Source organism: Phyllobates terribilis, unplaced genomic scaffold, assembly GCF_046119375.1.
Source record: "Phyllobates terribilis strain yellow unplaced genomic scaffold, ASM4611937v1 Scaffold_2__4_contigs__length_985480577, whole genome shotgun sequence".
Classification (NCBI taxonomy): domain Eukaryota; kingdom Metazoa; phylum Chordata; class Amphibia; order Anura; family Dendrobatidae; genus Phyllobates; species Phyllobates terribilis.
In genome coordinates, this window is record NW_027362762.1 from 954,612,852 (window position 1) to 954,638,665 (window position 25,814).

General features: G+C 46.8%; 1 protein-coding gene across 1 annotated transcript in view; it reads left to right on the forward strand.

The window, feature by feature from the left end:
* IGSF11 (immunoglobulin superfamily member 11) overlaps window positions 1-25,814 on the forward strand; it is a 518,147-nt gene that overhangs the window by 458,529 nt on the left and 33,804 nt on the right. The window contains exons 2-3 of the mRNA XM_073668585.1: window positions 17,397-17,560; window positions 18,344-18,551. Coding sequence (XP_073524686.1) covers window positions 17,397-17,560; window positions 18,344-18,551 — 372 coding nt within the window. The remainder of the gene's footprint in view (window positions 1-17,396; window positions 17,561-18,343; window positions 18,552-25,814) is intronic.

Below are 25,814 nucleotides of genomic sequence, written 5' to 3' on the forward strand. Positions count from 1 at the left end.
ATCACACAGGAGAGGATTAGATACACGGCTCAGCAGACAGTATCACACAGGATAGGATTAGATACACAGCTCAGCCGACCTTATCACACAGGATAGGATTAGATACACAGCTCAGCAGACAGTATCACACAGGATAGGATTAGATACACAGCTCAGCAGACAGTATCACACAGGAGAGGATTAGATACACAGCTCAGCAGACAGTATCACACAGGATAGGATCAGATACACGGCTCAGCAGACAGTATCACACAGGATAGGATTAGATACACAGCTCAGCAGACAGTATCACACAGGATGGGATTAGATACACAGCTCAGCAGACAGTATCACACAGGAGAGCATTAGATACACAGCTCAGCAGACAGTATCACACAGGAGAGGATTAGATACACAGCTCAGCAGACAGTATCACACAGGATAGGATTAGATACACAGCTCAGCAGACAGTATCACACAGGATAGGATCAGATACACAGCTCAGCAGACAGTATCACACAGGATAGGATTAGATACACAGCTCAGCAGACAGTATCACACAGGATAGGATTAGATACACGGCTCAGCAGACAGTATCACACAGGATAGGATCAGATACACGGCTCAGCAGACAGTATCACACAGGATAGGATTAGATACACAGCTCAGCAGACAGTATCACACAGGATAGGATTAGATACACGGCTCAGCAGACAGTATCACACAGGAGAGGATTAGATACACAGCTCAGCAGACAGTATCACACAGGATAGGATTAGATACACAGCTCAGCAGACAGTATCACACAGGATAGGATCAGATACACAGCTCAGCAGACAGTATCACACAGGATAGGATTAGATACACAGCTCAGCAGACAGTATCACACAGGAGAGGATTAGATACACAGCTCAGCAGACAGTATCACACAGGATAGGATCAGATACACAGCTCAGCAGACAGTATCACACAGGATAGGATTAGATACACGGCTCAGCAGACAGTATCACACAGGATAGGATTAGATACACAGCTCAGCAGACAGTATCACACAGGATAGGATTAGATACACAGCTCAGCAGACAGTATCACACAGGATAGGATTAGATACACGGCTCAGCAGACGGTATCACACAGGAGAGGATTAGATACACGGCTCAGCAGACGGTATCACACAGGATAGGATTAGATACACGGCTCAGCAGACAGTATCACACAGGATAGGATTAGATACACGGCTCAGCAGACAGTATCACACAGGAGAGGATTAGATACACGGCTCAGCAGTCAGTATCACACAGGATAGGATTAGATACACGGCTCAGCAGTCAGTATCACACAGGATAGGATTAGATACACGGCTCAGCAGACAGTATCACACAGGATAGGATTAGATACACAGCTCAGCAGACAGTATCACACAGGAGAGGATTAGATACACGGCTCAGCAGACAGTATCACACAGGATAGGATTAGATACACGGCTCAGCAGACAGTATCACACAGGATAGGGTAAGATACACGGCTCAGCAGACAGTATCACACAGGATAGGGTAAGATACACGGCTCAGCAGACAGTATCACACAGGAGAGGATTAGATACACGGCTCAGCAGAGTATCACACAGGATAGGATTAGATACTCGGCTCAGCAGACAGTATCACACAGGAGAGGATTAGATACACGGCTCAGCAGAGTATCACACAGGATAGGATTAGATACTCGGCTCAGCAGACAGTATCACACAGGAGAGGATTAGATACACAGCTCAGCAGACAGTATCACACAGGATAGGATTAGATACTCGGCTCAGCAGACAGTATCACACAGGATAGGATTAGATACACACCTCAGCAGACAGTATCACACAGGAGAGGATTAGATACACGGCTCAGCAGACAGTATCACACAGGATAGGATTAGATACATGGCTCAGCAGACAGTATCACACAGGATAGGATTAGATACACAGCTCAGCAGACAGTATCACACAGGAGAGGATTAGATACACAGCTCAGCAGACAGTATCACACAGGAGAGGATTAGATACACGGCTCAGCAGTCAGTATCACACAGGATAGGATTAGATACATGGCTCAGCAGACAGTATCACACAGGAGAGGATTAGATACACGGCTCAGCAGTCAGTATCACACAGGATAGGATTAGATACACAGCTCAGCAGACAGTATCACACAGGATAGGATTAGATACACAGCTCAGCAGACAGTATCACACAGGAGAGGATTAGATACACGGCTCAGCAGAGTATCACACAGGATAGGATTAGATACACGGCTCAGCAGACAGTATCACACAGGAGAGGATTAGATACACGGCTCAGCAGACAGTATCACACAGGATAGGATTAGATACACAGCTCAGCAGACAGTATCACACAGGAGAGGATTAGATACACGGCTCAGCAGACAGTATCACACAGGATAGGATTAGATACATGGCTCAGCAGACAGTATCACACAGGATAGGATTAGATACACGGCTCAGCAGACAGTATCACACAGGATAGGATTAGATACACAGCTCAGCAGACAGTATCACACAGGAGAGGATTAGATACACGGCTCAGCAGACAGTATCACACAGGATAGGATTAGATACATGGCTCAGCAGACAGTATCACACAGGATAGGATTAGATACATGGCTCAGCAGACAGTATCACACAGGATAGGATTAGATACACGGCTCAGCAGACAGTATCACACAGGATAGGATTAGATACATAGCTCAGCAGACAGTATCACACAGGATAGGATTAGATACATGGCTCAGGAGACAGTATCTCACAGGATAGGATTAGATACACTGCTCAGCAGACAGTATCACACAGGACAGGATCAGATACACGGCTCAGCAGACAGTATCACACAGGAGAGGATTAGATACACGGCTCAGCAGACAGTATCAGACATGATAGGATTAGATACACTGCTCAGCAGACAGTATCACACAGGATAGGATTAGATACACGGCTCAGCAGAGTATCACACAGAATAGGGTTAGATACACTGCTCAGCAGACAGTATCACACAGGATAGGGTTAGATACACGGCTCAGCAGACAGTATCACACAGGAGAGGATTAGATACACGGCTCAGCAGAGTATCACACAGGAGAGGATTAGATACACGGCTCAGCAGACAGTATCACACAGGAGAGGATTAGATACACGGCTCAGCAGAGTATCACACAGGATAGGATTAGATACACGGCTCAGCAGACAGTATCATACAGGATAGGATTAGATACACAGCTCAGCAGACAGTATCACACAGGATAGGATTAGATACACAGCTCAGCAGACAGTATCACACAGGATAGGATTAGATACACGGCTCAGCAGAGTATCACACAGGATAGGATTAGATACACGGCTCAGCAGAGTATCACACAGGATAGGATCAGATACACAGCTCAGCAGACAGTATCACACAGGATAGGATTAGATACACGGCTCAGCAGACAGTATCACACAGGATAGGATTAGATACACGGCTCAGCAGACAGTATCACACAGGAGAGGATTAGATACACGGCTCAGCAGACAGTATCACACAGGATAGGATTAGATACACGGCTCAGCAGAGTATCACACAGGATAGGATTAGATACTCGGCTCAGCAGACAGTATCACACAGGAGAGGATTAGATACACGGCTCAGCAGAGTATCACACAGGATAGGATTAGATACACGGCTCAGCAGACAGTATCACACAGGATAGGATTAGATACATGGCTCAGCAGAGTATCACACAGGAGAGGATTAGATACACAGCTCAGCAGACAGTATCACACAGGATAGGATTAGATACATGGCTCAGGAGACAGTATCACACAGGAGAGGATTAGATACACGGCTCAGCAGACAGTATCACACAGTATAGGATTAGATACATGGCTCAGCAGACAGTATCACACAGGATAGGATTAGATACATAGCTCAGCAGACAGTATCACACAGGATAGGATTAGATACACACCTCAGCAGACAGTATCACACAGAATAGGATTAGATACACACCTCAGCAGACAGTATCACACAGGATAGGATTAGATACACGGCTCAGCAGACAGTATCACACAGGATAGGATTAGATGCACGGCTCAGCAGACAGTATCACACAGGATAGGATTAGATACACGCTCAGCAGAGTATCACACAGGAGAGGATTAGATACACAGCTCAGCAGACAGTATCACACAGGATAGGATTAGATACACAGCTCAGCAGACAGTATCACACAGGATAGGATTAGATACATGGCTCAGCAGAAAGTATCACACAGGACAGGATGAGATACACGGCTCAGCAGACAGTATCACACAGGATAGGATTAGATACACAGCTCAGCAGACAGTATCACACAGGAGAGGATTAGATACACAGCTCAGCAGAGTATCACACAGGAGAGGATTAGATACACGGCTCAGCAGACAGTATCACACAGGATAGGGTAAGATACACGGCTCAGCAGACAGTATCACACAGGAGAGGATTAGATACACGGCTCAGCAGAGTATCACACAGGATAGGATTAGATACTCGGCTCAGCAGACAGTATCACACAGGAGAGGATTAGATACACGGCTCAGCAGAGTATCACACAGGATAGGATTAGATACTCGGCTCAGCAGACAGTATCACACAGGAGAGGATTAGATACACAGCTCAGCAGACAGTATCACACAGGATAGGATTAGATACTCGGCTCAGCAGACAGTATCACACAGGATAGGATTAGATACACACCTCAGCAGACAGTATCACACAGGAGAGGATTAGATACACGGCTCAGCAGACAGTATCACACAGGATAGGATTAGATACATGGCTCAGCAGACAGTATCACACAGGATAGGATTAGATACACAGCTCAGCAGACAGTATCACACAGGAGAGGATTAGATACACAGCTCAGCAGACAGTATCACACAGGAGAGGATTAGATACACGGCTCAGCAGACAGTATCACACAGGATAGGATTAGATACATGGCTCAGCAGACAGTATCACACAGGATAGGATTAGATACACAGCTCAGCAGACAGTATCACACAGGAGAGGATTAGATACACAGCTCAGCAGACAGTATCACACAGGAGAGGATTAGATACACGGCTCAGCAGTCAGTATCACACAGGATAGGATTAGATACATGGCTCAGCAGACAGTATCACACAGGAGAGGATTAGATACACGGCTCAGCAGTCAGTATCACACAGGATAGGATTAGATACACAGCTCAGCAGACAGTATCACACAGGATAGGATTAGATACACAGCTCAGCAGTCAGTATCACACAGGAGAGGATTAGATACACGGCTCAGCAGACAGTATCACACAGGATAGGATTAGATACACGGCTCAGCAGACAGTATCACACAGGATAGGGTAAGATACACGGCTCAGCAGACAGTATCACACAGGAGAGGATTAGATACACGGCTCAGCAGAGTATCACACAGGATAGGATTAGATACTCGGCTCAGCAGACAGTATCACACAGGAGAGGATTAGATACACGGCTCAGCAGAGTATCACACAGGATAGGATTAGATACTCGGCTCAGCAGACAGTATCACACAGGAGAGGATTAGATACACAGCTCAGCAGACAGTATCACACAGGATAGGATTAGATACTCGGCTCAGCAGACAGTATCACACAGGATAGGATTAGATACACACCTCAGCAGACAGTATCACACAGGAGAGGATTAGATACACGGCTCAGCAGACAGTATCACACAGGATAGGATTAGATACATGGCTTAGCAGACAGTATCACACAGGATAGGATTAGATACACAGCTCAGCAGACAGTATCACACAGGAGAGGATTAGATACACAGCTCAGCAGACAGTATCACACAGGAGAGGATTAGATACACGGTATCACACAGGATAGGATTAGATACACGGCTCAGCAGACAGTATCACACAGGATAGGATTAGATACACGGCTCAGCAGACAGTATCACTTAGGATAGGATTAGATACACAGCTCAGCAGACAGTATCACACATGATAGGATTAGATACACGGCTCAGCAGAAAGTATCAGACAGGATAGGATTAGATACACTGCTCAGCAGACAGTATCACACAGGATAGGATTAGATACACGGCTCAGCAGAGTATCACACAGAATAGGGTTAGATACACTGCTCAGCAGACAGTATCACACAGGATAGGGTTAGATACACGGCTCAGCAGACAGTATCACACAGGAGAGGATTAGATACACGGCTCAGCAGAGTATCACACAGGATAGGATTAGATACTCGGCTCAGCAGACAGTATCACACAGGAGAGGATTAGATACACGGCTCAGCAGAGTATCACACAGGATAGGATTAGATACACGGCTCAGCAGACAGTATCATACAGGATAGGATCAGATACACAGCTCAGCAGACAGTATCACACAGGATAGGATTAGATACACGGCTCAGCAGAGTATCACACAGGATAGGATTAGATACACGGCTCAGCAGAGTATCACACAGGATAGGATCAGATACACAGCTCAGCAGACAGTATCACACAGGATAGGATTAGATACACGGCTCAGCAGACAGTATCACACAGGATAGGATTAGATACACGGCTCAGCAGACAGTATCACACAGGAGAGGATTAGATACACGGCTCAGCAGACAGTATCACACAGGATAGGATTAGATACACGGCTCAGCAGAGTATCACACAGGATAGGATTAGATACTCGGCTCAGCAGACAGTATCACACAGGAGAGGATTAGATACACGGCTCAGCAGAGTATCACACAGGATAGGATTAGATACACGGCTCAGCAGACAGTATCACACAGGATAGGATTAGATACATGGCTCAGCAGAGTATCACACAGGAGAGGATTAGATACACAGCTCAGCAGACAGTATCACACAGGATAGGATTAGATACATGGCTCAGGAGACAGTATCACACAGGAGAGGATTAGATACACGGCTCAGCAGACAGTATCACACAGTATAGGATTAGATACATGGCTCAGCAGACAGTATCACACAGGATAGGATTAGATACATAGCTCAGCAGACAGTATCACACAGGATAGGATTAGATACACACCTCAGCAGACAGTATCACACAGAATAGGATTAGATACACACCTCAGCAGACAGTATCACACAGGATAGGATTAGATACACGGCTCAGCAGACAGTATCACACAGGATAGGATTAGATACACGGCTCAGCAGACAGTATCACACAGGATAGGATTAGATACACGCTCAGCAGAGTATCACACAGGAGAGGATTAGATACACAGCTCAGCAGACAGTATCACACAGGATAGGATTAGATACACAGCTCAGCAGACAGTATCACACAGGATAGGATTAGATACATGGCTCAGCAGAAAGTATCACACAGGACAGGATGAGATACACGGCTCAGCAGACAGTATCACACAGGATAGGATTAGATACACAGCTCAGCAGACAGTATCACACAGGAGAGGATTAGATACACAGCTCAGCAGAGTATCACACAGGAGAGGATTAGATACACGGCTCAGCAGACAGTATCACACAGGATAGGGTAAGATACACGGCTCAGCAGACAGTATCACACAGGAGAGGATTAGATACACGGCTCAGCAGAGTATCACACAGGATAGGATTAGATACTCGGCTCAGCAGACAGTATCACACAGGAGAGGATTAGATACACGGCTCAGCAGAGTATCACACAGGATAGGATTAGATACTCGGCTCAGCAGACAGTATCACACAGGAGAGGATTAGATACACAGCTCAGCAGACAGTATCACACAGGATAGGATTAGATACTCGGCTCAGCAGACAGTATCACACAGGATAGGATTAGATACACACCTCAGCAGACAGTATCACACAGGAGAGGATTAGATACACGGCTCAGCAGACAGTATCACACAGGATAGGATTAGATACATGGCTCAGCAGACAGTATCACACAGGATAGGATTAGATACACAGCTCAGCAGACAGTATCACACAGGAGAGGATTAGATACACAGCTCAGCAGACAGTATCACACAGGAGAGGATTAGATACACGGCTCAGCAGTCAGTATCACACAGGATAGGATTAGATACATGGCTCAGCAGACAGTATCACACAGGAGAGGATTAGATACACGGCTCAGCAGTCAGTATCACACAGGATAGGATTAGATACACAGCTCAGCAGTCAGTATCACACAGGATAGGATTAGATACACAGCTCAGCAGACAGTATCACACAGGATAGGATTAGATACACAGCTCAGCAGACAGTATCACACAGGATAGGATTAGATACACGGCTCAGCAGACAGTATCACACAGGATAGGGTAAGATACACGGCTCAGCAGACAGTATCACACAGGAGAGGATTAGATACACGGCTCAGCAGAGTATCACACAGGATAGGATTAGATACTCGGCTCAGCAGACAGTATCACACAGGAGAGGATTAGATACACGGCTCAGCAGAGTATCACACAGGATAGGATTAGATACTCGGCTCAGCAGACAGTATCACACAGGAGAGGATTAGATACACAGCTCAGCAGACAGTATCACACAGGATAGGATTAGATACTCGGCTCAGCAGACAGTATCACACAGGATAGGATTAGATACACACCTCAGCAGACAGTATCACACAGGAGAGGATTAGATACACGGCTCAGCAGACAGTATCACACAGGATAGGATTAGATACATGGCTCAGCAGACAGTATCACACAGGATAGGATTAGATACACAGCTCAGCAGACAGTATCACACAGGAGAGGATTAGATACACAGCTCAGCAGACAGTATCACACAGGAGAGGATTAGATACACGGCTCAGCAGTCAGTATCACACAGGATAGGATTAGATACATGGCTCAGCAGACAGTATCACACAGGAGAGGATTAGATACACGGCTCAGCAGTCAGTATCACACAGGATAGGATTAGATACACAGCTCAGCAGACAGTATCACACGATAGGATTAGATACACAGCTCAGCAGACAGTATCACACAGGAGAGGATTAGATACACGGCTCAGCAGACAGTATCACACAGGATAGGATTAGATACACGGCTCAGCAGACAGTATCACACAGGAGAGGATTAGATACACGGCTCAGCAGACAGTATCACACAGGATAGGATTAGATACATGGCTCAGCAGACAGTATCACACAGGATAGGATTAGATACACGGCTCAGCAGACAGTATCACACAGGATAGGATTAGATACACGGCTCAGCAGACAGTATCACACAGGAGAGGATTAGATACACGGCTCAGCAGACAGTATCACACAGGATAGGATTAGATACACGGCTCAGCAGACAGTATCACACAGGATAGGATTAGATACATGGCTCAGCAGACAGTATCACACAGGATAGGATTAGATACATGGCTCAGCAGACAGTATCACACAGGATAGGATTAGATACACGGCTCAGCAGACAGTATCACACAGGATAGGATTAGATACATAGCTCAGCAGACAGTATCACACAGGATAGGATTAGATACACGGCTCAGCAGACAGTATCACACAGGATAGGATTAGATACACGGCTCAGCAGACAGTATCACACAGGATAGGATTAGATACATGGCTCAGGAGACAGTATCACACAGGATAGGATTAGATACACTGCTCAGCAGACAGTATCACACAGGACAGGATCAGATACACGGCTCAGCAGACAGTATCACACAGGAGAGGATTAGATACACGGCTCAGCAGACAGTATCAGACAGGATAGGATTAGATACACTGCTCAGCAGACAGTATCACACAGGATAGGATTAGATACACGGCTCAGCAGAGTATCACACAGAATAGGGTTAGATACACTGCTCAGCAGACAGTATCACACAGGATAGGGTTAGATACACGGCTCAGCAGACAGTATCACACAGGAGAGGATTAGATACACGGCTCAGCAGAGTATCACACAGGATAGGATTAGATACACGGCTCAGCAGACAGTATCACACAGGATAGGATTAGATACACGGCTCAGCAGACAGTATCACACAGGATAGGATCAGATACACAGCTCAGCAGACAGTATCACACAGGATAGGATTAGATACACGGCTCAGCAGAGTATCACACAGGATAGGATTAGATACACGGCTCAGCAGAGTATCACACAGGATAGGATCAGATACACAGCTCAGCAGACAGTATCACACAGGATAGGATTAGATACACGGCTCAGCAGACAGTATCACACAGGATAGGATTAGATACACGGCTCAGCAGACAGTATCACACAGGAGAGGATTAGATACACGGCTCAGCAGACAGTATCACACAGGAGAGGATTAGATACACGGCTCAGCAGACAGTATCACACAGGATAGGATTAGATACACGGCTCAGCAGACAGTATCACACAGGAGAGGATTAGATACACGGCTCAGCAGAGTATCACACAGGATAGGATTAGATACACGGCTCAGCAGACAGTATCACACAGGATAGGATTAGATACATGGCTCAGCAGAGTATCACACAGGAGAGGATTAGATACACAGCTCAGCAGACAGTATCACACAGGATAGGATTAGATACATGGCTCAGGAGACAGTATCACACAGGAGAGGATTAGATACACGGCTCAGCAGACAGTATCACACAGTATAGGATTAGATACATGGCTCAGCAGACAGTATCACACAGGATAGGATTAGATACATAGCTCAGCAGACAGTATCACACAGGATAGGATTAGATACACACCTCAGCAGACAGTATCACACAGAATAGGATTAGATACACACCTCAGCAGACAGTATCACACAGGATAGGATTAGATACACGGCTCAGCAGACAGTATCACACAGGATAGGATTAGATGCACGGCTCAGCAGACAGTATCACACAGGATAGGATTAGATACACGGCTCAGCAGACAGTATCACACAGGATAGGATTAGATACACGGCTCAGCAGACAGTATCACACAGGATAGGATTAGATACACAGCTCAGCAGACAGTATCACACAGGAGAGGATTAGATACACGGCTCAGCAGACAGTATCAGACAGGATAGGATTAGATACACTGCTCAGCAGACAGTATCACACAGGATAGGATTAGATACACGGCTCAGCAGAGTATCACACAGAATAGGGTTAGATACACTGCTCAGCAGACAGTATCACACAGGATAGGGTTAGATACACGGCTCAGCAGACAGTATCACACAGGAGAGGATTAGATACACGGCTCAGCAGAGTATCACACAGGATAGGATTAGATACTCGGCTCAGCAGACAGTATCACACAGGAGAGGATTAGATACACGGCTCAGCAGAGTATCACACAGGATAGGATTAGATACACGGCTCAGCAGACAGTATCACACAGGATAGGATCAGATACACAGCTCAGCAGACAGTATCACACAGGATAGGATTAGATACACGGCTCAGCAGAGTATCACACAGGATAGGATTAGATACACGGCTCAGCAGAGTATCACACAGGATAGGATCAGATACACAGCTCAGCAGACAGTATCACACAGGATAGGATTAGATACACGGCTCAGCAGACAGTATCACACAGGATAGGATTAGATACACGGCTCAGCAGACAGTATCACACAGGAGAGGATTAGATACACGGCTCAGCAGACAGTATCACACAGGATAGGATTAGATACACGGCTCAGCAGAGTATCACACAGGATAGGATTAGATACTCGGCTCAGCAGACAGTATCACACAGGAGAGGATTAGATACACGGCTCAGCAGAGTATCACACAGGAGAGGATTAGATACACAGCTCAGCAGACAGTATCACACAGGATAGGATTAGATACATGGCTCAGGAGACAGTATCACACAGGAGAGGATTAGATACACGGCTCAGCAGACAGTATCACACAGTATAGGATTAGATACATGGCTCAGCAGACAGTATCACACAGGATAGGATTAGATACATAGCTCAGCAGACAGTATCACACAGGATAGGATTAGATACATAGCTCAGCAGACAGTATCACACAGGATAGGATTAGATACACACCTCAGCAGACAGTATCACACAGAATAGGATTAGATACACACCTCAGCAGACAGTATCACACAGGATAGGATTAGATACACGGCTCAGCAGACAGTATCACACAGGATAGGATTAGATGCACGGCTCAGCAGACAGTATCACACAGGATAGGATTAGATACACGCTCAGCAGAGTATCACACAGGAGAGGATTAGATACACAGCTCAGCAGACAGTATCACACAGGATAGGATTAGATACACAGCTCAGCAGACAGTATCACACAGGATAGGATTAGATACATGGCTCAGCAGAAAGTATCACACAGGACAGGATGAGATACACGGCTCAGCAGACAGTATCACACAGGATAGGATTAGATACACAGCTCAGCAGACAGTATCACACAGGAGAGGATTAGATACACAGCTCAGCAGACAGTATCACACAGGATAGGATTAGATACATGGCTCAGCAGACAGTATCACACAGGAGAGGATTAGATACACAGCTCAGCAGACAGTATCACACAGGATAGGATTAGATACACGGCTCAGCAGACAGTATCACACAGGATAGGATTAGATACACGGCTCAGCAGACAGTATCACACAGGATAGGATTAGATACACAGCTCAGGAGACAGTATCACACAGGATAGGATTAGATACACGGCTCAGCAGACAGTATCACACAGGAGAGGATTAGATACACGGTATCACACAGGATAGGATTAGATACACGGCTCAGCAGACAGTATCACACAGGATAGGATTAGATACACGGCTCAGCAGACAGTATCACACAGGAGAGGATTAGATACATGGCTCAGCAGACAGTATCACACATGATAGGATTAGATACACGGCTCAGCAGAAAGTATCACACAGGACAGGATTAGATACACGGCTCAGCAGACAGTATCACACAGGATAGGATTAGATACACGGCTCAGCAGAGTATCACACAGGAGAGGATTAGATACACAGCTCAGCAGACAGTATCACACAGGATAGGATTAGATACACGGCTCAGCAGACAGTATCACACAGGATAGGATTAGATACACAGCTCAGCAGACAGTATCACACAGGATAGGATTAGATACACGGCTCAGCAGACAGTATCACACAGGAGAGGATTAGATACACGGTATCACACAGGATAGGATTAGATACACGGCTCAGCAGAGTATCACACAGGATAGGATTAGATACACGGCTCAGCAGACAGTATCACTTAGGATAGGATTAGATACACAGCTCAGCAGACAGTATCACACATGATAGGATTAGATACACGGCTCAGCAGACAGTATCACACAGTATAGGATTAGATACACAGCTCAGCAGACAGTATCACACAGGATAGGATTAGATACACAGCTCAGCAGACAGTATCACACAGGATAGGATTAGATACACAGCTCAGCAGACAGTATCACCCATGATATGTTAGATACCCTGCTTAATTATCCTGGCTCAGTATCACACATGTTAGCTTAGATACCCGGCTCGGTATCACACACGTTAGCTTGGATACCCGGCTCAGTATCACACATGTTAGCTTGGATACCCCGCTCAGTATCACATGTTAGCTTGGATACCTGGCTCAGTAGCACACGTCAGCTTGGATACCTGGCTCAGTATCACACACGTTAGCTTGGATACCCGGCTCACTATCACACACGTTAGCTTGGATACCCGGCTCAGTATCACACGTTAGCTTGGATACCCAGCTCAGTATCACACACGTCAGCTTGGATACCCGGCTCAGTATCACTCGTCAAATTCGATACCCGGCTCAATAACACACGTCAGCTTAGATACCCGGCTCTGTATCACACGTCAGCTTGGATACCTGGCTCAGTATCACACATGTTAGCTTGGATACCCGGCTCTGTATCACACGTCAGCTTGGATAGCTGGCTCAGTATCACACGTTAGCTTGGATACCCAGCTCTGTATCACACGTCAGCTTGGATACCCGGCTCAGTATCACACGTCAGCTTGGATACTCGGCTCAGTATCACACGTCAGCTTGGATACTCGGCTCAGTATCACACTTCAGCTTGGATACCCGGCTCAGTATCACACGTCAGCTTGGATAACCGGCTCAGTATCACACGTCAGCTTGGATACCCGGCTCAGTATCACACGTCAGCTTGGATACTCGGCTCAGTATCACACGTCAGCTTGGATACCCGGCTCAGTATCACACGTCAGCTTGGATACCCGGCTCAGTATCACACGTCAGCTTGGATACTCGGCTCAATATCACACGTCAGCTTGGATACTCGGCTTAGTATCACACGTCAGCTTGGATACCCGGCTCAGTATCACACGTCAGCTTGGATACCCGGCTCAGTAGCACACGTCAGCTTGGATACCCGGCTCAGTAGCACACGTCAGCTTGGATAACCGGCTCAGTATCACACGTCAGCTTGGATACCCGGCTCAGTATCACACGTCAGCTTGGATACCCGGCTCAGTATCACACGTCAGCTTGGATACCCGGCTCAGTAGCACACGTCAGCTTGGATAACCGGCTCAGTATCACACGTCAGCTTGGATAACCGGCTCAGTATCACACGTCAGCTTGGATACCCGGTTCAGTAGCACACGTCAGCTTGGATACCCGACTCAGTATCACACGTCAGCTTGGATACCCGGCTCAGTATCACACGTCAGCTTGGATACTCGGCTCAGTATCACACGTCAGCTTGGATACCCGGCTCAGTAGCACACGTCAGCTTGGATACCCGGCTCAGTAGCACACGTCAGCTTGGATATCCGGCTCAGTATCACACGTCAGCTTGGATACCCGGCTCAGTAGCACACGTCAGCTTGGATACCCGGCTCAGTAGCACACGTCAGCTTGGATAACCGGCTCAGTATCACACGTCAGCTTGGATTCCCGGCTCAGTAGCACACGTCAGCTTGGATACCCGGCTCAGTAGCACACGTCAGCTTGGATACCCGGCTCAGTATCACACGTCAGCTTGGATACCCGGCTCAGTATTACACGTCAGCTTGGATACCCGGCTCAGTATCACACGTCAGCTTGGATAACCGGCTCAGTATTACACGTCAGCTTGGATATCCGGCTCAGTATCACACGTCAGCTTGGATACTCGGCTCAGTAGCACACGTCAGCTTGGATATCCGGCTCAGTATCACACGTCAGATTGGATACCCGGTTCAGTAGCACACGTCAGCTTGGAAACCCGGCTCAGTATCACACGTTAGCTTGGATACCCGTCTCAGTAGCACACGTCAGCTTGGATACCCGGCTCAGTAGCACACGTCAGCTTGGATACCCGGCTCAGTAGCACACGTCAGCTTGGATACCCGGCTCAGTAGCACACATCAGCTTGGACACCTGGCTCAGTAGCACACGTCAGCTTGGATACCCGACTCAGTATCACACGTCAGCTTGGATACCCGGCTCAGTATCACACGTCAGCTTGGATACCCGGCTCAGTATCACACGTCAGCTTGGATACCCGGCTCAGTAGCACACGTCAGCTTGGATACCAGGCTCAGTAGCACACGTCAGCTTGGATACCCAGTTCAGTAGCACACGTCAGCTTGGATACCCGACTCAGTATCACACGTCAGCTTGGATACCCGGCTCAGTATCACACGTCAGCTTGGATACTCGGCTCAGTATCACACGTCAGCTTGGATACCCGGCTCAGTAGCACACGTCAGCTTGGATACCCGGCTCAGTAGCACACGTCAGCTTGGGTACCCGGCTCAGTGCCACCCATGCCTGGTTCTGGAGGCCAGCATTGTGCGTCTTGTGAGTACCAGCCGCTGACACTGATGTTGGGAGCAGCTGGATCCAGTGACTCCTCTGTCGCGGCTTTATGGAGCATGAAGCGGCCTCCGGGCTGGAGTCTATTATTCCTCTGCCCGGCAATCAGCCGCACGGCCTCATATCCCTAATGAACGCGCCCCAGAGAGCTGAGATGTGAGTGCAGACGTGGCACAGCCCAGCGCCATCTACACCGTCACTGCACCGCCGGCTCTGCTACATTCAGGGATGTAGAATGCACAGGATCATTCCATAGGGTTTTTATAGTAATTGTGGGTCGGGAGGTTTGCTGGGACTTGCAGTTGTACAAATGATCCCATTTCATGATCTGATGACAGAGGCTTTACTACTGCCTCTTGGCATTGAGCTTACAGATCCCAGGATTGTGTCACCACGAAAAGTCCAATCCGGGAAACTTTTACGGCTTTTCGTTATGTCAACTTACGTGGAATCCGTTATCCATTTTTGGATCTAAGAGCAGCACGATGTGGGGTAGAGACCCTGATTCCAGCGATGTGTCACTTACTGGGCTGCTTGCTGCAGTTTTGATAAAACAGTTGTCTGATCTCTAAGTTCTCTGAATGCTGAGCTCTGTATAACCTCGCCCACACCATTGATTGGCTGCTTTCTGTGTGCATAACTCCGCCCACACCACTGATTGGCAGCTTTCTGTGCGCACAGCCAATCAGTGCTGGGGGCGAGGTTGGACTATCTGGCAGCTGACCAAGTAGTCCTCTAGTGATAATCTCCTGCTGATAAAACACTGACTTTGTAAGAATGACAACAGGCAGCCCAGTAAGTGCCACGTCGCTGGAATCAGGGTCTCAGTCTCCACATTATGCTGCTCTCAGATTATTTAAATCTGGTGACAGATTGCCTTTTAATTTTCATGCAGGCATCAGATTTTGGCCATTATATATGCAGATCATGTATAATAAAGGCACAATATACTATATATTATTTATTCTTTTTTTTACTTTATTTCATTATTTGGACGGTGACGTGATTCGAACTCTTGTCTGGCAGCATCGAGGGTCATGGGTTCAAATCCCAGCGGGGACAACATCTGCACGGAGCCGGTATATTCCCCCCGTTCTCCATAAAATATAAAAACCACTTTGCCGTTTAATAATGTGTCTGAGAGGGGCCGTAAAGCTAATAAATGTCAGGAAGGCCAGTGATATATCGCCCCCCTGTGGACGCTTGAGAATCTGCTCTATCAAGATTGATACATTGATGCTTTGTTGCTTTGTTATTTTGTTCATGCCGTGTATTTACTTATTATATATATTTACTTGCATCAAATGTTACAGCAGTTTCCCTTTAACTGGATGCAGAACAAAAGGACGTCCGCGAGCGTGAGATATTCAATATCCCGCTCGTGTACATAATTTGATATGGATAATAGACTGCTGTGTAATGTGAACAGACCTCCAGGTGCCGTAAGCAGATTTTTAGGTGCATTAGATTAAAGTCTTTACCTTTTGCATTCGCAAGGTTACAAGGACGGCGTCCCAGTAATGGATTCTTGCATTGCAGGTTTCGTGACCGCCCTGCAAGTGATGATTGACAAGGATAACATCCAGGTCGCCCGTGGTCAGTCTGCGGCGCTCTTCTGCACGTTCACCACAAGTGCGGCACTTACCAACCTCAACATCATCTGGACTGTGACCCCTTTGTCCAACGCCAACCAACCTGAACAGGTATAGGAAGGGTTAACTTAAAGCAGAAGTCTACAAAAAAATATTATTTATTGATGTTTTAACACCGTGCAGTCACCTCCGAAGCTGCACATATAAGTCGTGAGAAGCAATGTTGAAAATGCTTTTACTTTCTGATATATTAGTTGCTTTTCAGTTACACCATGCTTTATACTGCAGTCACATCCAAAGCTGCGAATGACTGTGATAGACATATGAGCTAATCATTTTAGCTCTAACTATTGAATAGGAAATGAGCAACATTCGGAATTCAGCTCTGGGGGTGATTGGAGAAGTTGGAGTTTTCCAGTCTGGTGGAAATATAATGATAAAAAGTTTTTGAAACTTTTTAATTTACTTGTTAATATTGTTTTTCTTCACCACGTTCCATACTTCTGTTTGCTGTCAGTGAATGGGAACATAATTTCATGCATCCATAGGCTGCAAAATCTTCCCGGGATATCTAGACAATCCTCTGTGAGCTAAGCAGATTAACCCAGACTGATACATTGTAACAAACTATCAGATCAGGAGGGAGATTTGTGCTTCTGAGGAGTTTAGAATTGTCCAGACTGGATTCAATTGAACCAAATCTTCAGCCGTGAGAAGTATTAGGTCAGGATTGGTCCACAGCCACTAGACGCAAATCAGATTGTTCCCATTCACCGACGGCAAGAAGAGATATTGAAAACGTGATCAGGTGAAGCAGAACTTAACGGAAAGGTGTGATACATAAAAGTGAGAAATCCTCACCCCAGAATAATGAATTTATTCTTCTCTATCCAGATCATTATATATCAGGGCGGGCAGGTCTTCACGACGGCGGCGCAGTTCCAGGGACGAGTGGGATTTATGCAAACCATGCCGAGCACCAACGCTTCAATCTACATCAATAACACCCAGCTGTCCGACACGGGGACCTACCAGTGCATGGTCAACAACTTCCCCGATCGAGCGCGGCGCAATATCGGCTTAGTGGGATTTACCGTTTTAGGTGAGATACAGTAGAAGTATTGTGGTTGGTTTCAAAAAGCAAATTGAATGTTAAACTGTATGATCAAGATTTCCCTTATATCATTCAGTACATAGATTACTATCCATGTTTGCCAAAAGCATATCTAAATCCATTCACTAGAGAGCGGTGACATCACTGAGAATGCAGCCTATCCATTCACTAGAGAGCGGTGACATCACTGAGAATGCAGCCTATCCATTCACTAGAGAGCAGTGACATCACTGAGAATGCAGCCTATCCATTCACTAGAGAGCGGTGACATCACTGAGGATGCAGCCTATCCATTCACTAGAGAGCGATGACATAACTGAAAATGCAGCCTATCCATTCACTAGAGAGCGGTGACATCACTGAGAATGCAGCTTATCCATTCACTAGAGAGCGGTGACATCACTGAGAATGCAGCCTATCCATTCACTAGAGAGCGGTGACATCACTGAGAATGCAGCCTATCAATTCACTAGAGAGCGGTGACATCACTGAGAATGCAGCCTATCCATTCACTAGAGAGCAGTGACATCACTGAGAATGCAGCCTATCCATTCACTAGAGAGCGGTGACATCACTGAGAATGCAGCCTATCAATTCACTAGAGAGCGGTGACATCACTGAGAATGCAGCTTATCCATTCACTAGAGAGCGGTGACATCACTGAGAATGCAGCCTATCAATTCACTAGAGAGCAGTGACATCACTGAGAATGCAGCCTATCCATTCACTAGAGAGCGGTGACATCACGGAGAATGCAGCCTATCCATTCACTAAAGAGCGGAGACATCACGGAGAATGCAGCCTATCCATTCACTAGAGAGCGGTGACATCACTGAGAATGCAGCCTATCCATTCACTAGAGAGCGATGACATAACTGAAAATGCAGCCTATCCATTCACTAGAGAGCGGTGACATCACTGAGAATGCAGCCTATCAATTCACTAGAGAGCAGTGACATCACTGAGAATGCAGCCTATCCATTCACTAGAGAGCAGTGACATCACTGAGAATGCAGCCTATCCATTCACTAGAGAGCGGTGACATCACGGAGAATGCAGCCTATCCATTCACTAAAGAGCGGAGACATCACGGAGAATGCAGCCTATCCATTCACTAGAGAGCGGTGACATCACTGAGAATGCAGCCTATCCATTCACTAGAGAGCGATGACATAACTGAAAATGCAGCCTATCCATTCACTAGAGAGCGGTGACATCACTGAGAATGCAGCTTATCCATTCACTAGAGAGCGGTGACATCACTGAGAATGCAGCCTATCCATTCACTAGAGAGCGGTGACATCACTGAGAATACAGCCTATCCATTCACTAGAGAGCGGTGACATCATTGAGAATGCAGCCTATCCATTCTCTAGAGAGCGGTGACATCACTGAGAATGGAGCCTATCCATTCACTAGAGAGCGGTGACATCACTGAGAATGCAGCCTATCCATTCACTAGAGAGCGGTGACATCACTGAGAATGCAGCCTATCCATTCACTAGAGAGCAGTGACATCACTGAGAATGCAGCCTATCCATTCACTAGAGAGCGGAGACATCACTGAGGATGCAGCCTATCCATTCACTAGAGAGCGATGACATAACTGAAAATGCAGCCTATCCATTCACTAGAGAGCTGTGACATCACTGAGAATGCAGCTTATCCATTCACTAGAGAGCGGTGACATCACTGAGAATGCTGCCTATCCATTCACTAGAGAGCAGTGACATCACTGAGAATGCAGCCTATCCATTCACTAGAGAGCGGTGACATCACGGAGAATGCAGCCTATCCATTCACTAAAGAGTGGAGACATCACGGAGAATGCAGCCTATCCATTCACTAGAGAGCGGTGACATCACTGAGAATGCAGCCTATCCATTCACTAGAGAGCGGTGACATCACGGAGAATGCAGCCTATCCATTCACTAAAGAGCGGAGACATCACTGAGAATGCAGCCTATCCATTCACTAGAGAGCGGTGACATCACTGAGAATGCAGCCTATCCATTCACTAGAGAGCGGAGACATCACCGAGAATGCAGCCTATTCATTCACTAGAGAGCGGTGACATCACTGAGAATACAGCCTATCCATTCACTAGAGAGCGGTGACATCATTGAGAATGCAGCCTATCCATTCACTAGACAGCGGTGACATCACTGAGAATGCAGCCTATCCATTCACTAGAGAGCGGTGACATCACTGAGAATACAGCCTATCCATTCACTAGAGAGCGGTGACATCACTGAGAATGCAGCCTATCCATTCACTAGAGATCAGTGACATCACTGAGAATGCAGCCTATCCATTCACTAGAGATCAGCGGTGACATCACTGAGAATGCTGCCTATCCATTCACTAGAGAGAGGTGACATCACTGAGAATGCAGCCTATCCATTCACTAGAGAGCGGTGACATCATTGAGAATGCAGCCTATCCATTCACTAGAGAGCGGTGACATCACTGAGAATGCAGCCTATCCATTCACTAGAGAGCGATGACATAACTGAAAATGCAGCCTATCCATTCACTAGAGAGCGGTGACATCACTGAGAATGCAGCCTATCAATTCACTAGAGAGCAGTGACATCACTGAGAATGCAGCCTATCCATTCACTAGAGAGCAGTGACATCACTGAGAATGCAGCCTATCCATTCACTAGAGAGCGGTGACATCACGGAGAATGCAGCCTATCCATTCACTAAAGAGCGGAGACATCACGGAGAATGCAGCCTATCCATTCACTAGAGAGCGGTGACATCACTGAGAATGCAGCCTATCCATTCACTAGAGAGCGATGACATAACTGAAAATGCAGCCTATCCATTCACTAGAGAGCGGTGACATCACTGAGAATGCAGCTTATCCATTCACTAGAGAGCGGTGACATCACTGAGAATGCAGCCTATCCATTCACTAGAGAGCGGTGACATCACTGAGAATACAGCCTATCCATTCACTAGAGAGCGGTGACATCATTGAGAATGCAGCCTATCCATTCTCTAGAGAGCGGTGACATCACTGAGAATGGAGCCTATCCATTCACTAGAGAGCGGTGACATCACTGAGAATGCAGCCTATCCATTCACTAGAGAGCGGTGACATCACTGAGAATGCAGCCTATCCATTCACTAGAGAGCAGTGACATCACTGAGAATGCAGCCTATCCATTCACTAGAGAGCGGAGACATCACTGAGGATGCAGCCTATCCATTCACTAGAGAGCGATGACATAACTGAAAATGCAGCCTATCCATTCACTAGAGAGCTGTGACATCACTGAGAATGCAGCTTATCCATTCACTAGAGAGCGGTGACATCACTGAGAATGCTGCCTATCCATTCACTAGAGAGCAGTGACATCACTGAGAATGCAGCCTATCCATTCACTAGAGAGCGGTGACATCACGGAGAATGCAGCCTATCCATTCACTAAAGAGTGGAGACATCACGGAGAATGCAGCCTATCCATTCACTAGAGAGCGGTGACATCACTGAGAATGCAGCCTATCCATTCACTAGAGAGCGGTGACATCACGGAGAATGCAGCCTATCCATTCACTAAAGAGCGGAGACATCACTGAGAATGCAGCCTATCCATTCACTAGAGAGCGGTGACATCACTGAGAATGCAGCCTATCCATTCACTAGAGAGCGGAGACATCACCGAGAATGCAGCCTATTCATTCACTAGAGAGCGGTGACATCACTGAGAATACAGCCTATCCATTCACTAGAGAGCGGTGACATCATTGAGAATGCAGCCTATCCATTCACTAGACAGCGGTGACATCACTGAGAATGCAGCCTATCCATTCACTAGAGAGCGGTGACATCACTGAGAATACAGCCTATCCATTCACTAGAGAGCGGTGACATCACTGAGAATGCAGCCTATCCATTCACTAGAGATCAGTGACATCACTGAGAATGCAGCCTATCCATTCACTAGAGATCAGTGACATCACTGAGAATGCAGCCTATCCATTCACTAGAGATCAGCGGTGACATCACTGAGAATGCTGCCTATCCATTCACTAGAGAGCGGTGACATCATTGAGAATGCAGCCTATCCATTCTCTAGAGAGCGGTGACATCACTGAGAATGGAGCCTATCCATTCACTAGAGAGCGGTGACATCACTGAGAATACAGCCTATCCATTCACTAGAGAGCGGTGACATCACTGAGAATGCAGCCTATCCATTCACTAGAGATCAGTGACATCACTGAGAATGCAGCCTATCCATTCACTAGAGATCAGCGGTGACATCACTGAGAATGCTGCCTATCCATTCACTAGAGAGAGGTGACATCACTGAGAATGCAGCCTATCCATTCACTAGAGAGCGGTGACATCATTGAGAATGCTGCCTATCCATTCACTAGAGAGCAGTGACATCACTGAGAATGCAGCCTATCCATTCACTAGAGAGCGGTGACATCACTGAGAATGCAGCTTATCCATTCACTAGAGAGCGGTGACATCACTGAGAATGCAGCCTATCCATTCACTAGAGAGCGGTGACATCACTGAGAATGCAGCTTATCCATTCACTAGAGAGTGGTGACATCACTGAGAATGCAGCCTATCCATTCACTAGAGAGTGGTGACATCACTGAGAATGCTGCCTATCCATTCACTAGAGAGCGGTGACATCACTGAGAATGCAGCCTATCCATTCACTAGAGAGTGGTGACATCACTGAGAATGCAGTCTATCCATTCACTAGAGAGCGGTGACATCACTGAGAATGCAGCCTATCCATTTACTAGAGAGCGGTGACATCACTGAGAATGCAGCCTATCCATTTACTAGAGAGTGGTGACATCAATGAGAATGCAGCCTATCCATTCACTAGAGAGCGGTGACATCACTGAGAATGCAGCCTATCCATTCACTAGAGAGCGGTGACATCACTGAGAATGCAGCCTATCCATTCACTAGAGAGCGGTGACATCACTGAGAATGCTGCCTATCCATTCACAAGAGGGCAGTGACATCATTGAGAATGCAACCTATCCATTCACTAGAGAGCAGTGACATCACTGAGAATGCAGCCTATTCATTCACTAGAGAGCGAAGACATCGCTGAGAATACTGCCTATCCATTCACTAGAGAGCGGTGACATCACTAAGAATGCAGCCTATCCATTCACTAGAGAGCAGTGACATCACTGAGAATGCAACCTATCCATTTACTAGAGAGCGGTGACATCACTGAGAATGCAGCCTATCCATTCACTAGAGAGCAGAGACATCACGGAGAATGCAGCCTATCCATTCACTAGAGAGCGGTGACATCACTGAGAATGCAGCCTATCCATTCACTAGAGAGCAGTGACATCACTGAGAATGCATCCTATCCATTCACTAGAGAGCAGTGACATCACTGAGAATGCAGCCTATACATTCACTAGAGAGCGGTGACATCACTGAGAATGCAGCCTATCCATTCACTAGAGAGTGATGACATCACTGAGAATGCAGCCTATCCATTCACTAGAGAGCGGTGACATCACTGAGAATGCAGCCTATCCATTCACTAGAGAGCGGTGACATCACTGAGAATGCACCCTATCCAATCACTAGAGAGCGGTGACATCACTGAGAATGCAGCCTATCCAATCACTAGAGAGCAGTGACATCACTGAGAATGCAGCCTATCCATTCACTAGAGAGCGGTGACATCACTGAGAATGCAGCCTATCCATTCACTAGAGAGCGGTGACATCACTGAGAATGCAGCCTATCCATTCACTAGAGAGCGGTGACATCACTGAGAATGCAGCCTATCCATTCACTAGAGAGCGGAGACATCACTGAGAATGCAGCCTATCCATTCACTAGAGAACGGTGACATCACTGAGAATGCAGCCTATCCATTCACTAGAGAGCGGTGACATCACTGAGAATGCAGCCTATCCATTCACTAGAGAGCGGTGACATCACTGAGAATGCAGCCTATCCATTCACTAGAGAGCGGTGACATCACTGAGAATGCAGCCTATCCATTCACTAGAGAGCGGTGACATCACTGAGAATGCAGCCTATCCATTCACTAGAGAGCGGTGACATCACTGAGAATGCAGCCTATCCATTCACTAGAGAGCGGTGACATCACTGAGAATGCACCCTATCCAATCACTAGAGAGCGGTGACATCACTGAGAATGCAGCCTATCCATTCACTAGAGAGCGGTGACATCACTGAGAATGCACCCTATCAAATCACTAGAGAGCAGTGACATCACTGAGAATGCAGCCTATCCATTCACTAGAGAGCGGTGACATCACTGAGAATGCACCCTATCCATTCACTAGAGAGTGGTGTCATCTCTGAGAATGCAGCCTATCCATTTACAAAAGAGCGGTGACATCACTGAGAATGCAGCCTATCCATTCACTAGAGAGCGGTGACATCACTGAGAATGCAGCCTATCCATTCACTAGAGAGCGGTGACATCACTGAGAATGCAGCCTATCCATTCACTAGAGAGCGGTGACATCAATGAGAATGCAGCCTATCCATTCACTAGAGAGCGGTGACATCACTGAGAATGCAGCCTATCCATTCACTAGAGAGCGGTGACATCACTGAGAATGCAGCGTATCCATTCACTAGAGAGCAGTGACATCACTGAGAATGCCGCCTATCCATTCACTAGAGAGCGGTGACATCACTGAGAATGCAGCCTATCCATTCACTAGAGAGCGGTGACATCACTGAGAATGCAGCCTATCCATTCACTAGACAGCGGTGACATCACTGAGAATGCAGCCTATCCATTCACTAGAGAGCGGAGACATCATGGAGAATGCAGCCTATCCATTCACTAGAGAGCAGTGACATCACTGAGAATGCATCCTATCCATTCACTAGAGAGCGGTGACATCACTTAGAATGCAGCCCATCCATTCAATATAGAGCGGTGACATCACTGAGAATGCCGCCTATCCATTCACTAGGGAGCGGTGACATCACTGAGAATGCTGCCTATACATTCACTAGAGAGCGGTGACATCACTGAGAATGCAGCCTATCCATTCACTAGAGAGCGGTGACATCACTGAGAATGCAGCCTATCCAATCACTAGAGAGCAGTGACATCACTGAGAATGCAGTCTATCCATTCACTAGAGAGCGGTGACATCACTGAGAATGCAGCCTATCCATTCACTAGAGAGCGGTGACATCACTGAGAATGCAGCCTATCCATTCACTAGAGAGCGGTGACATCACTG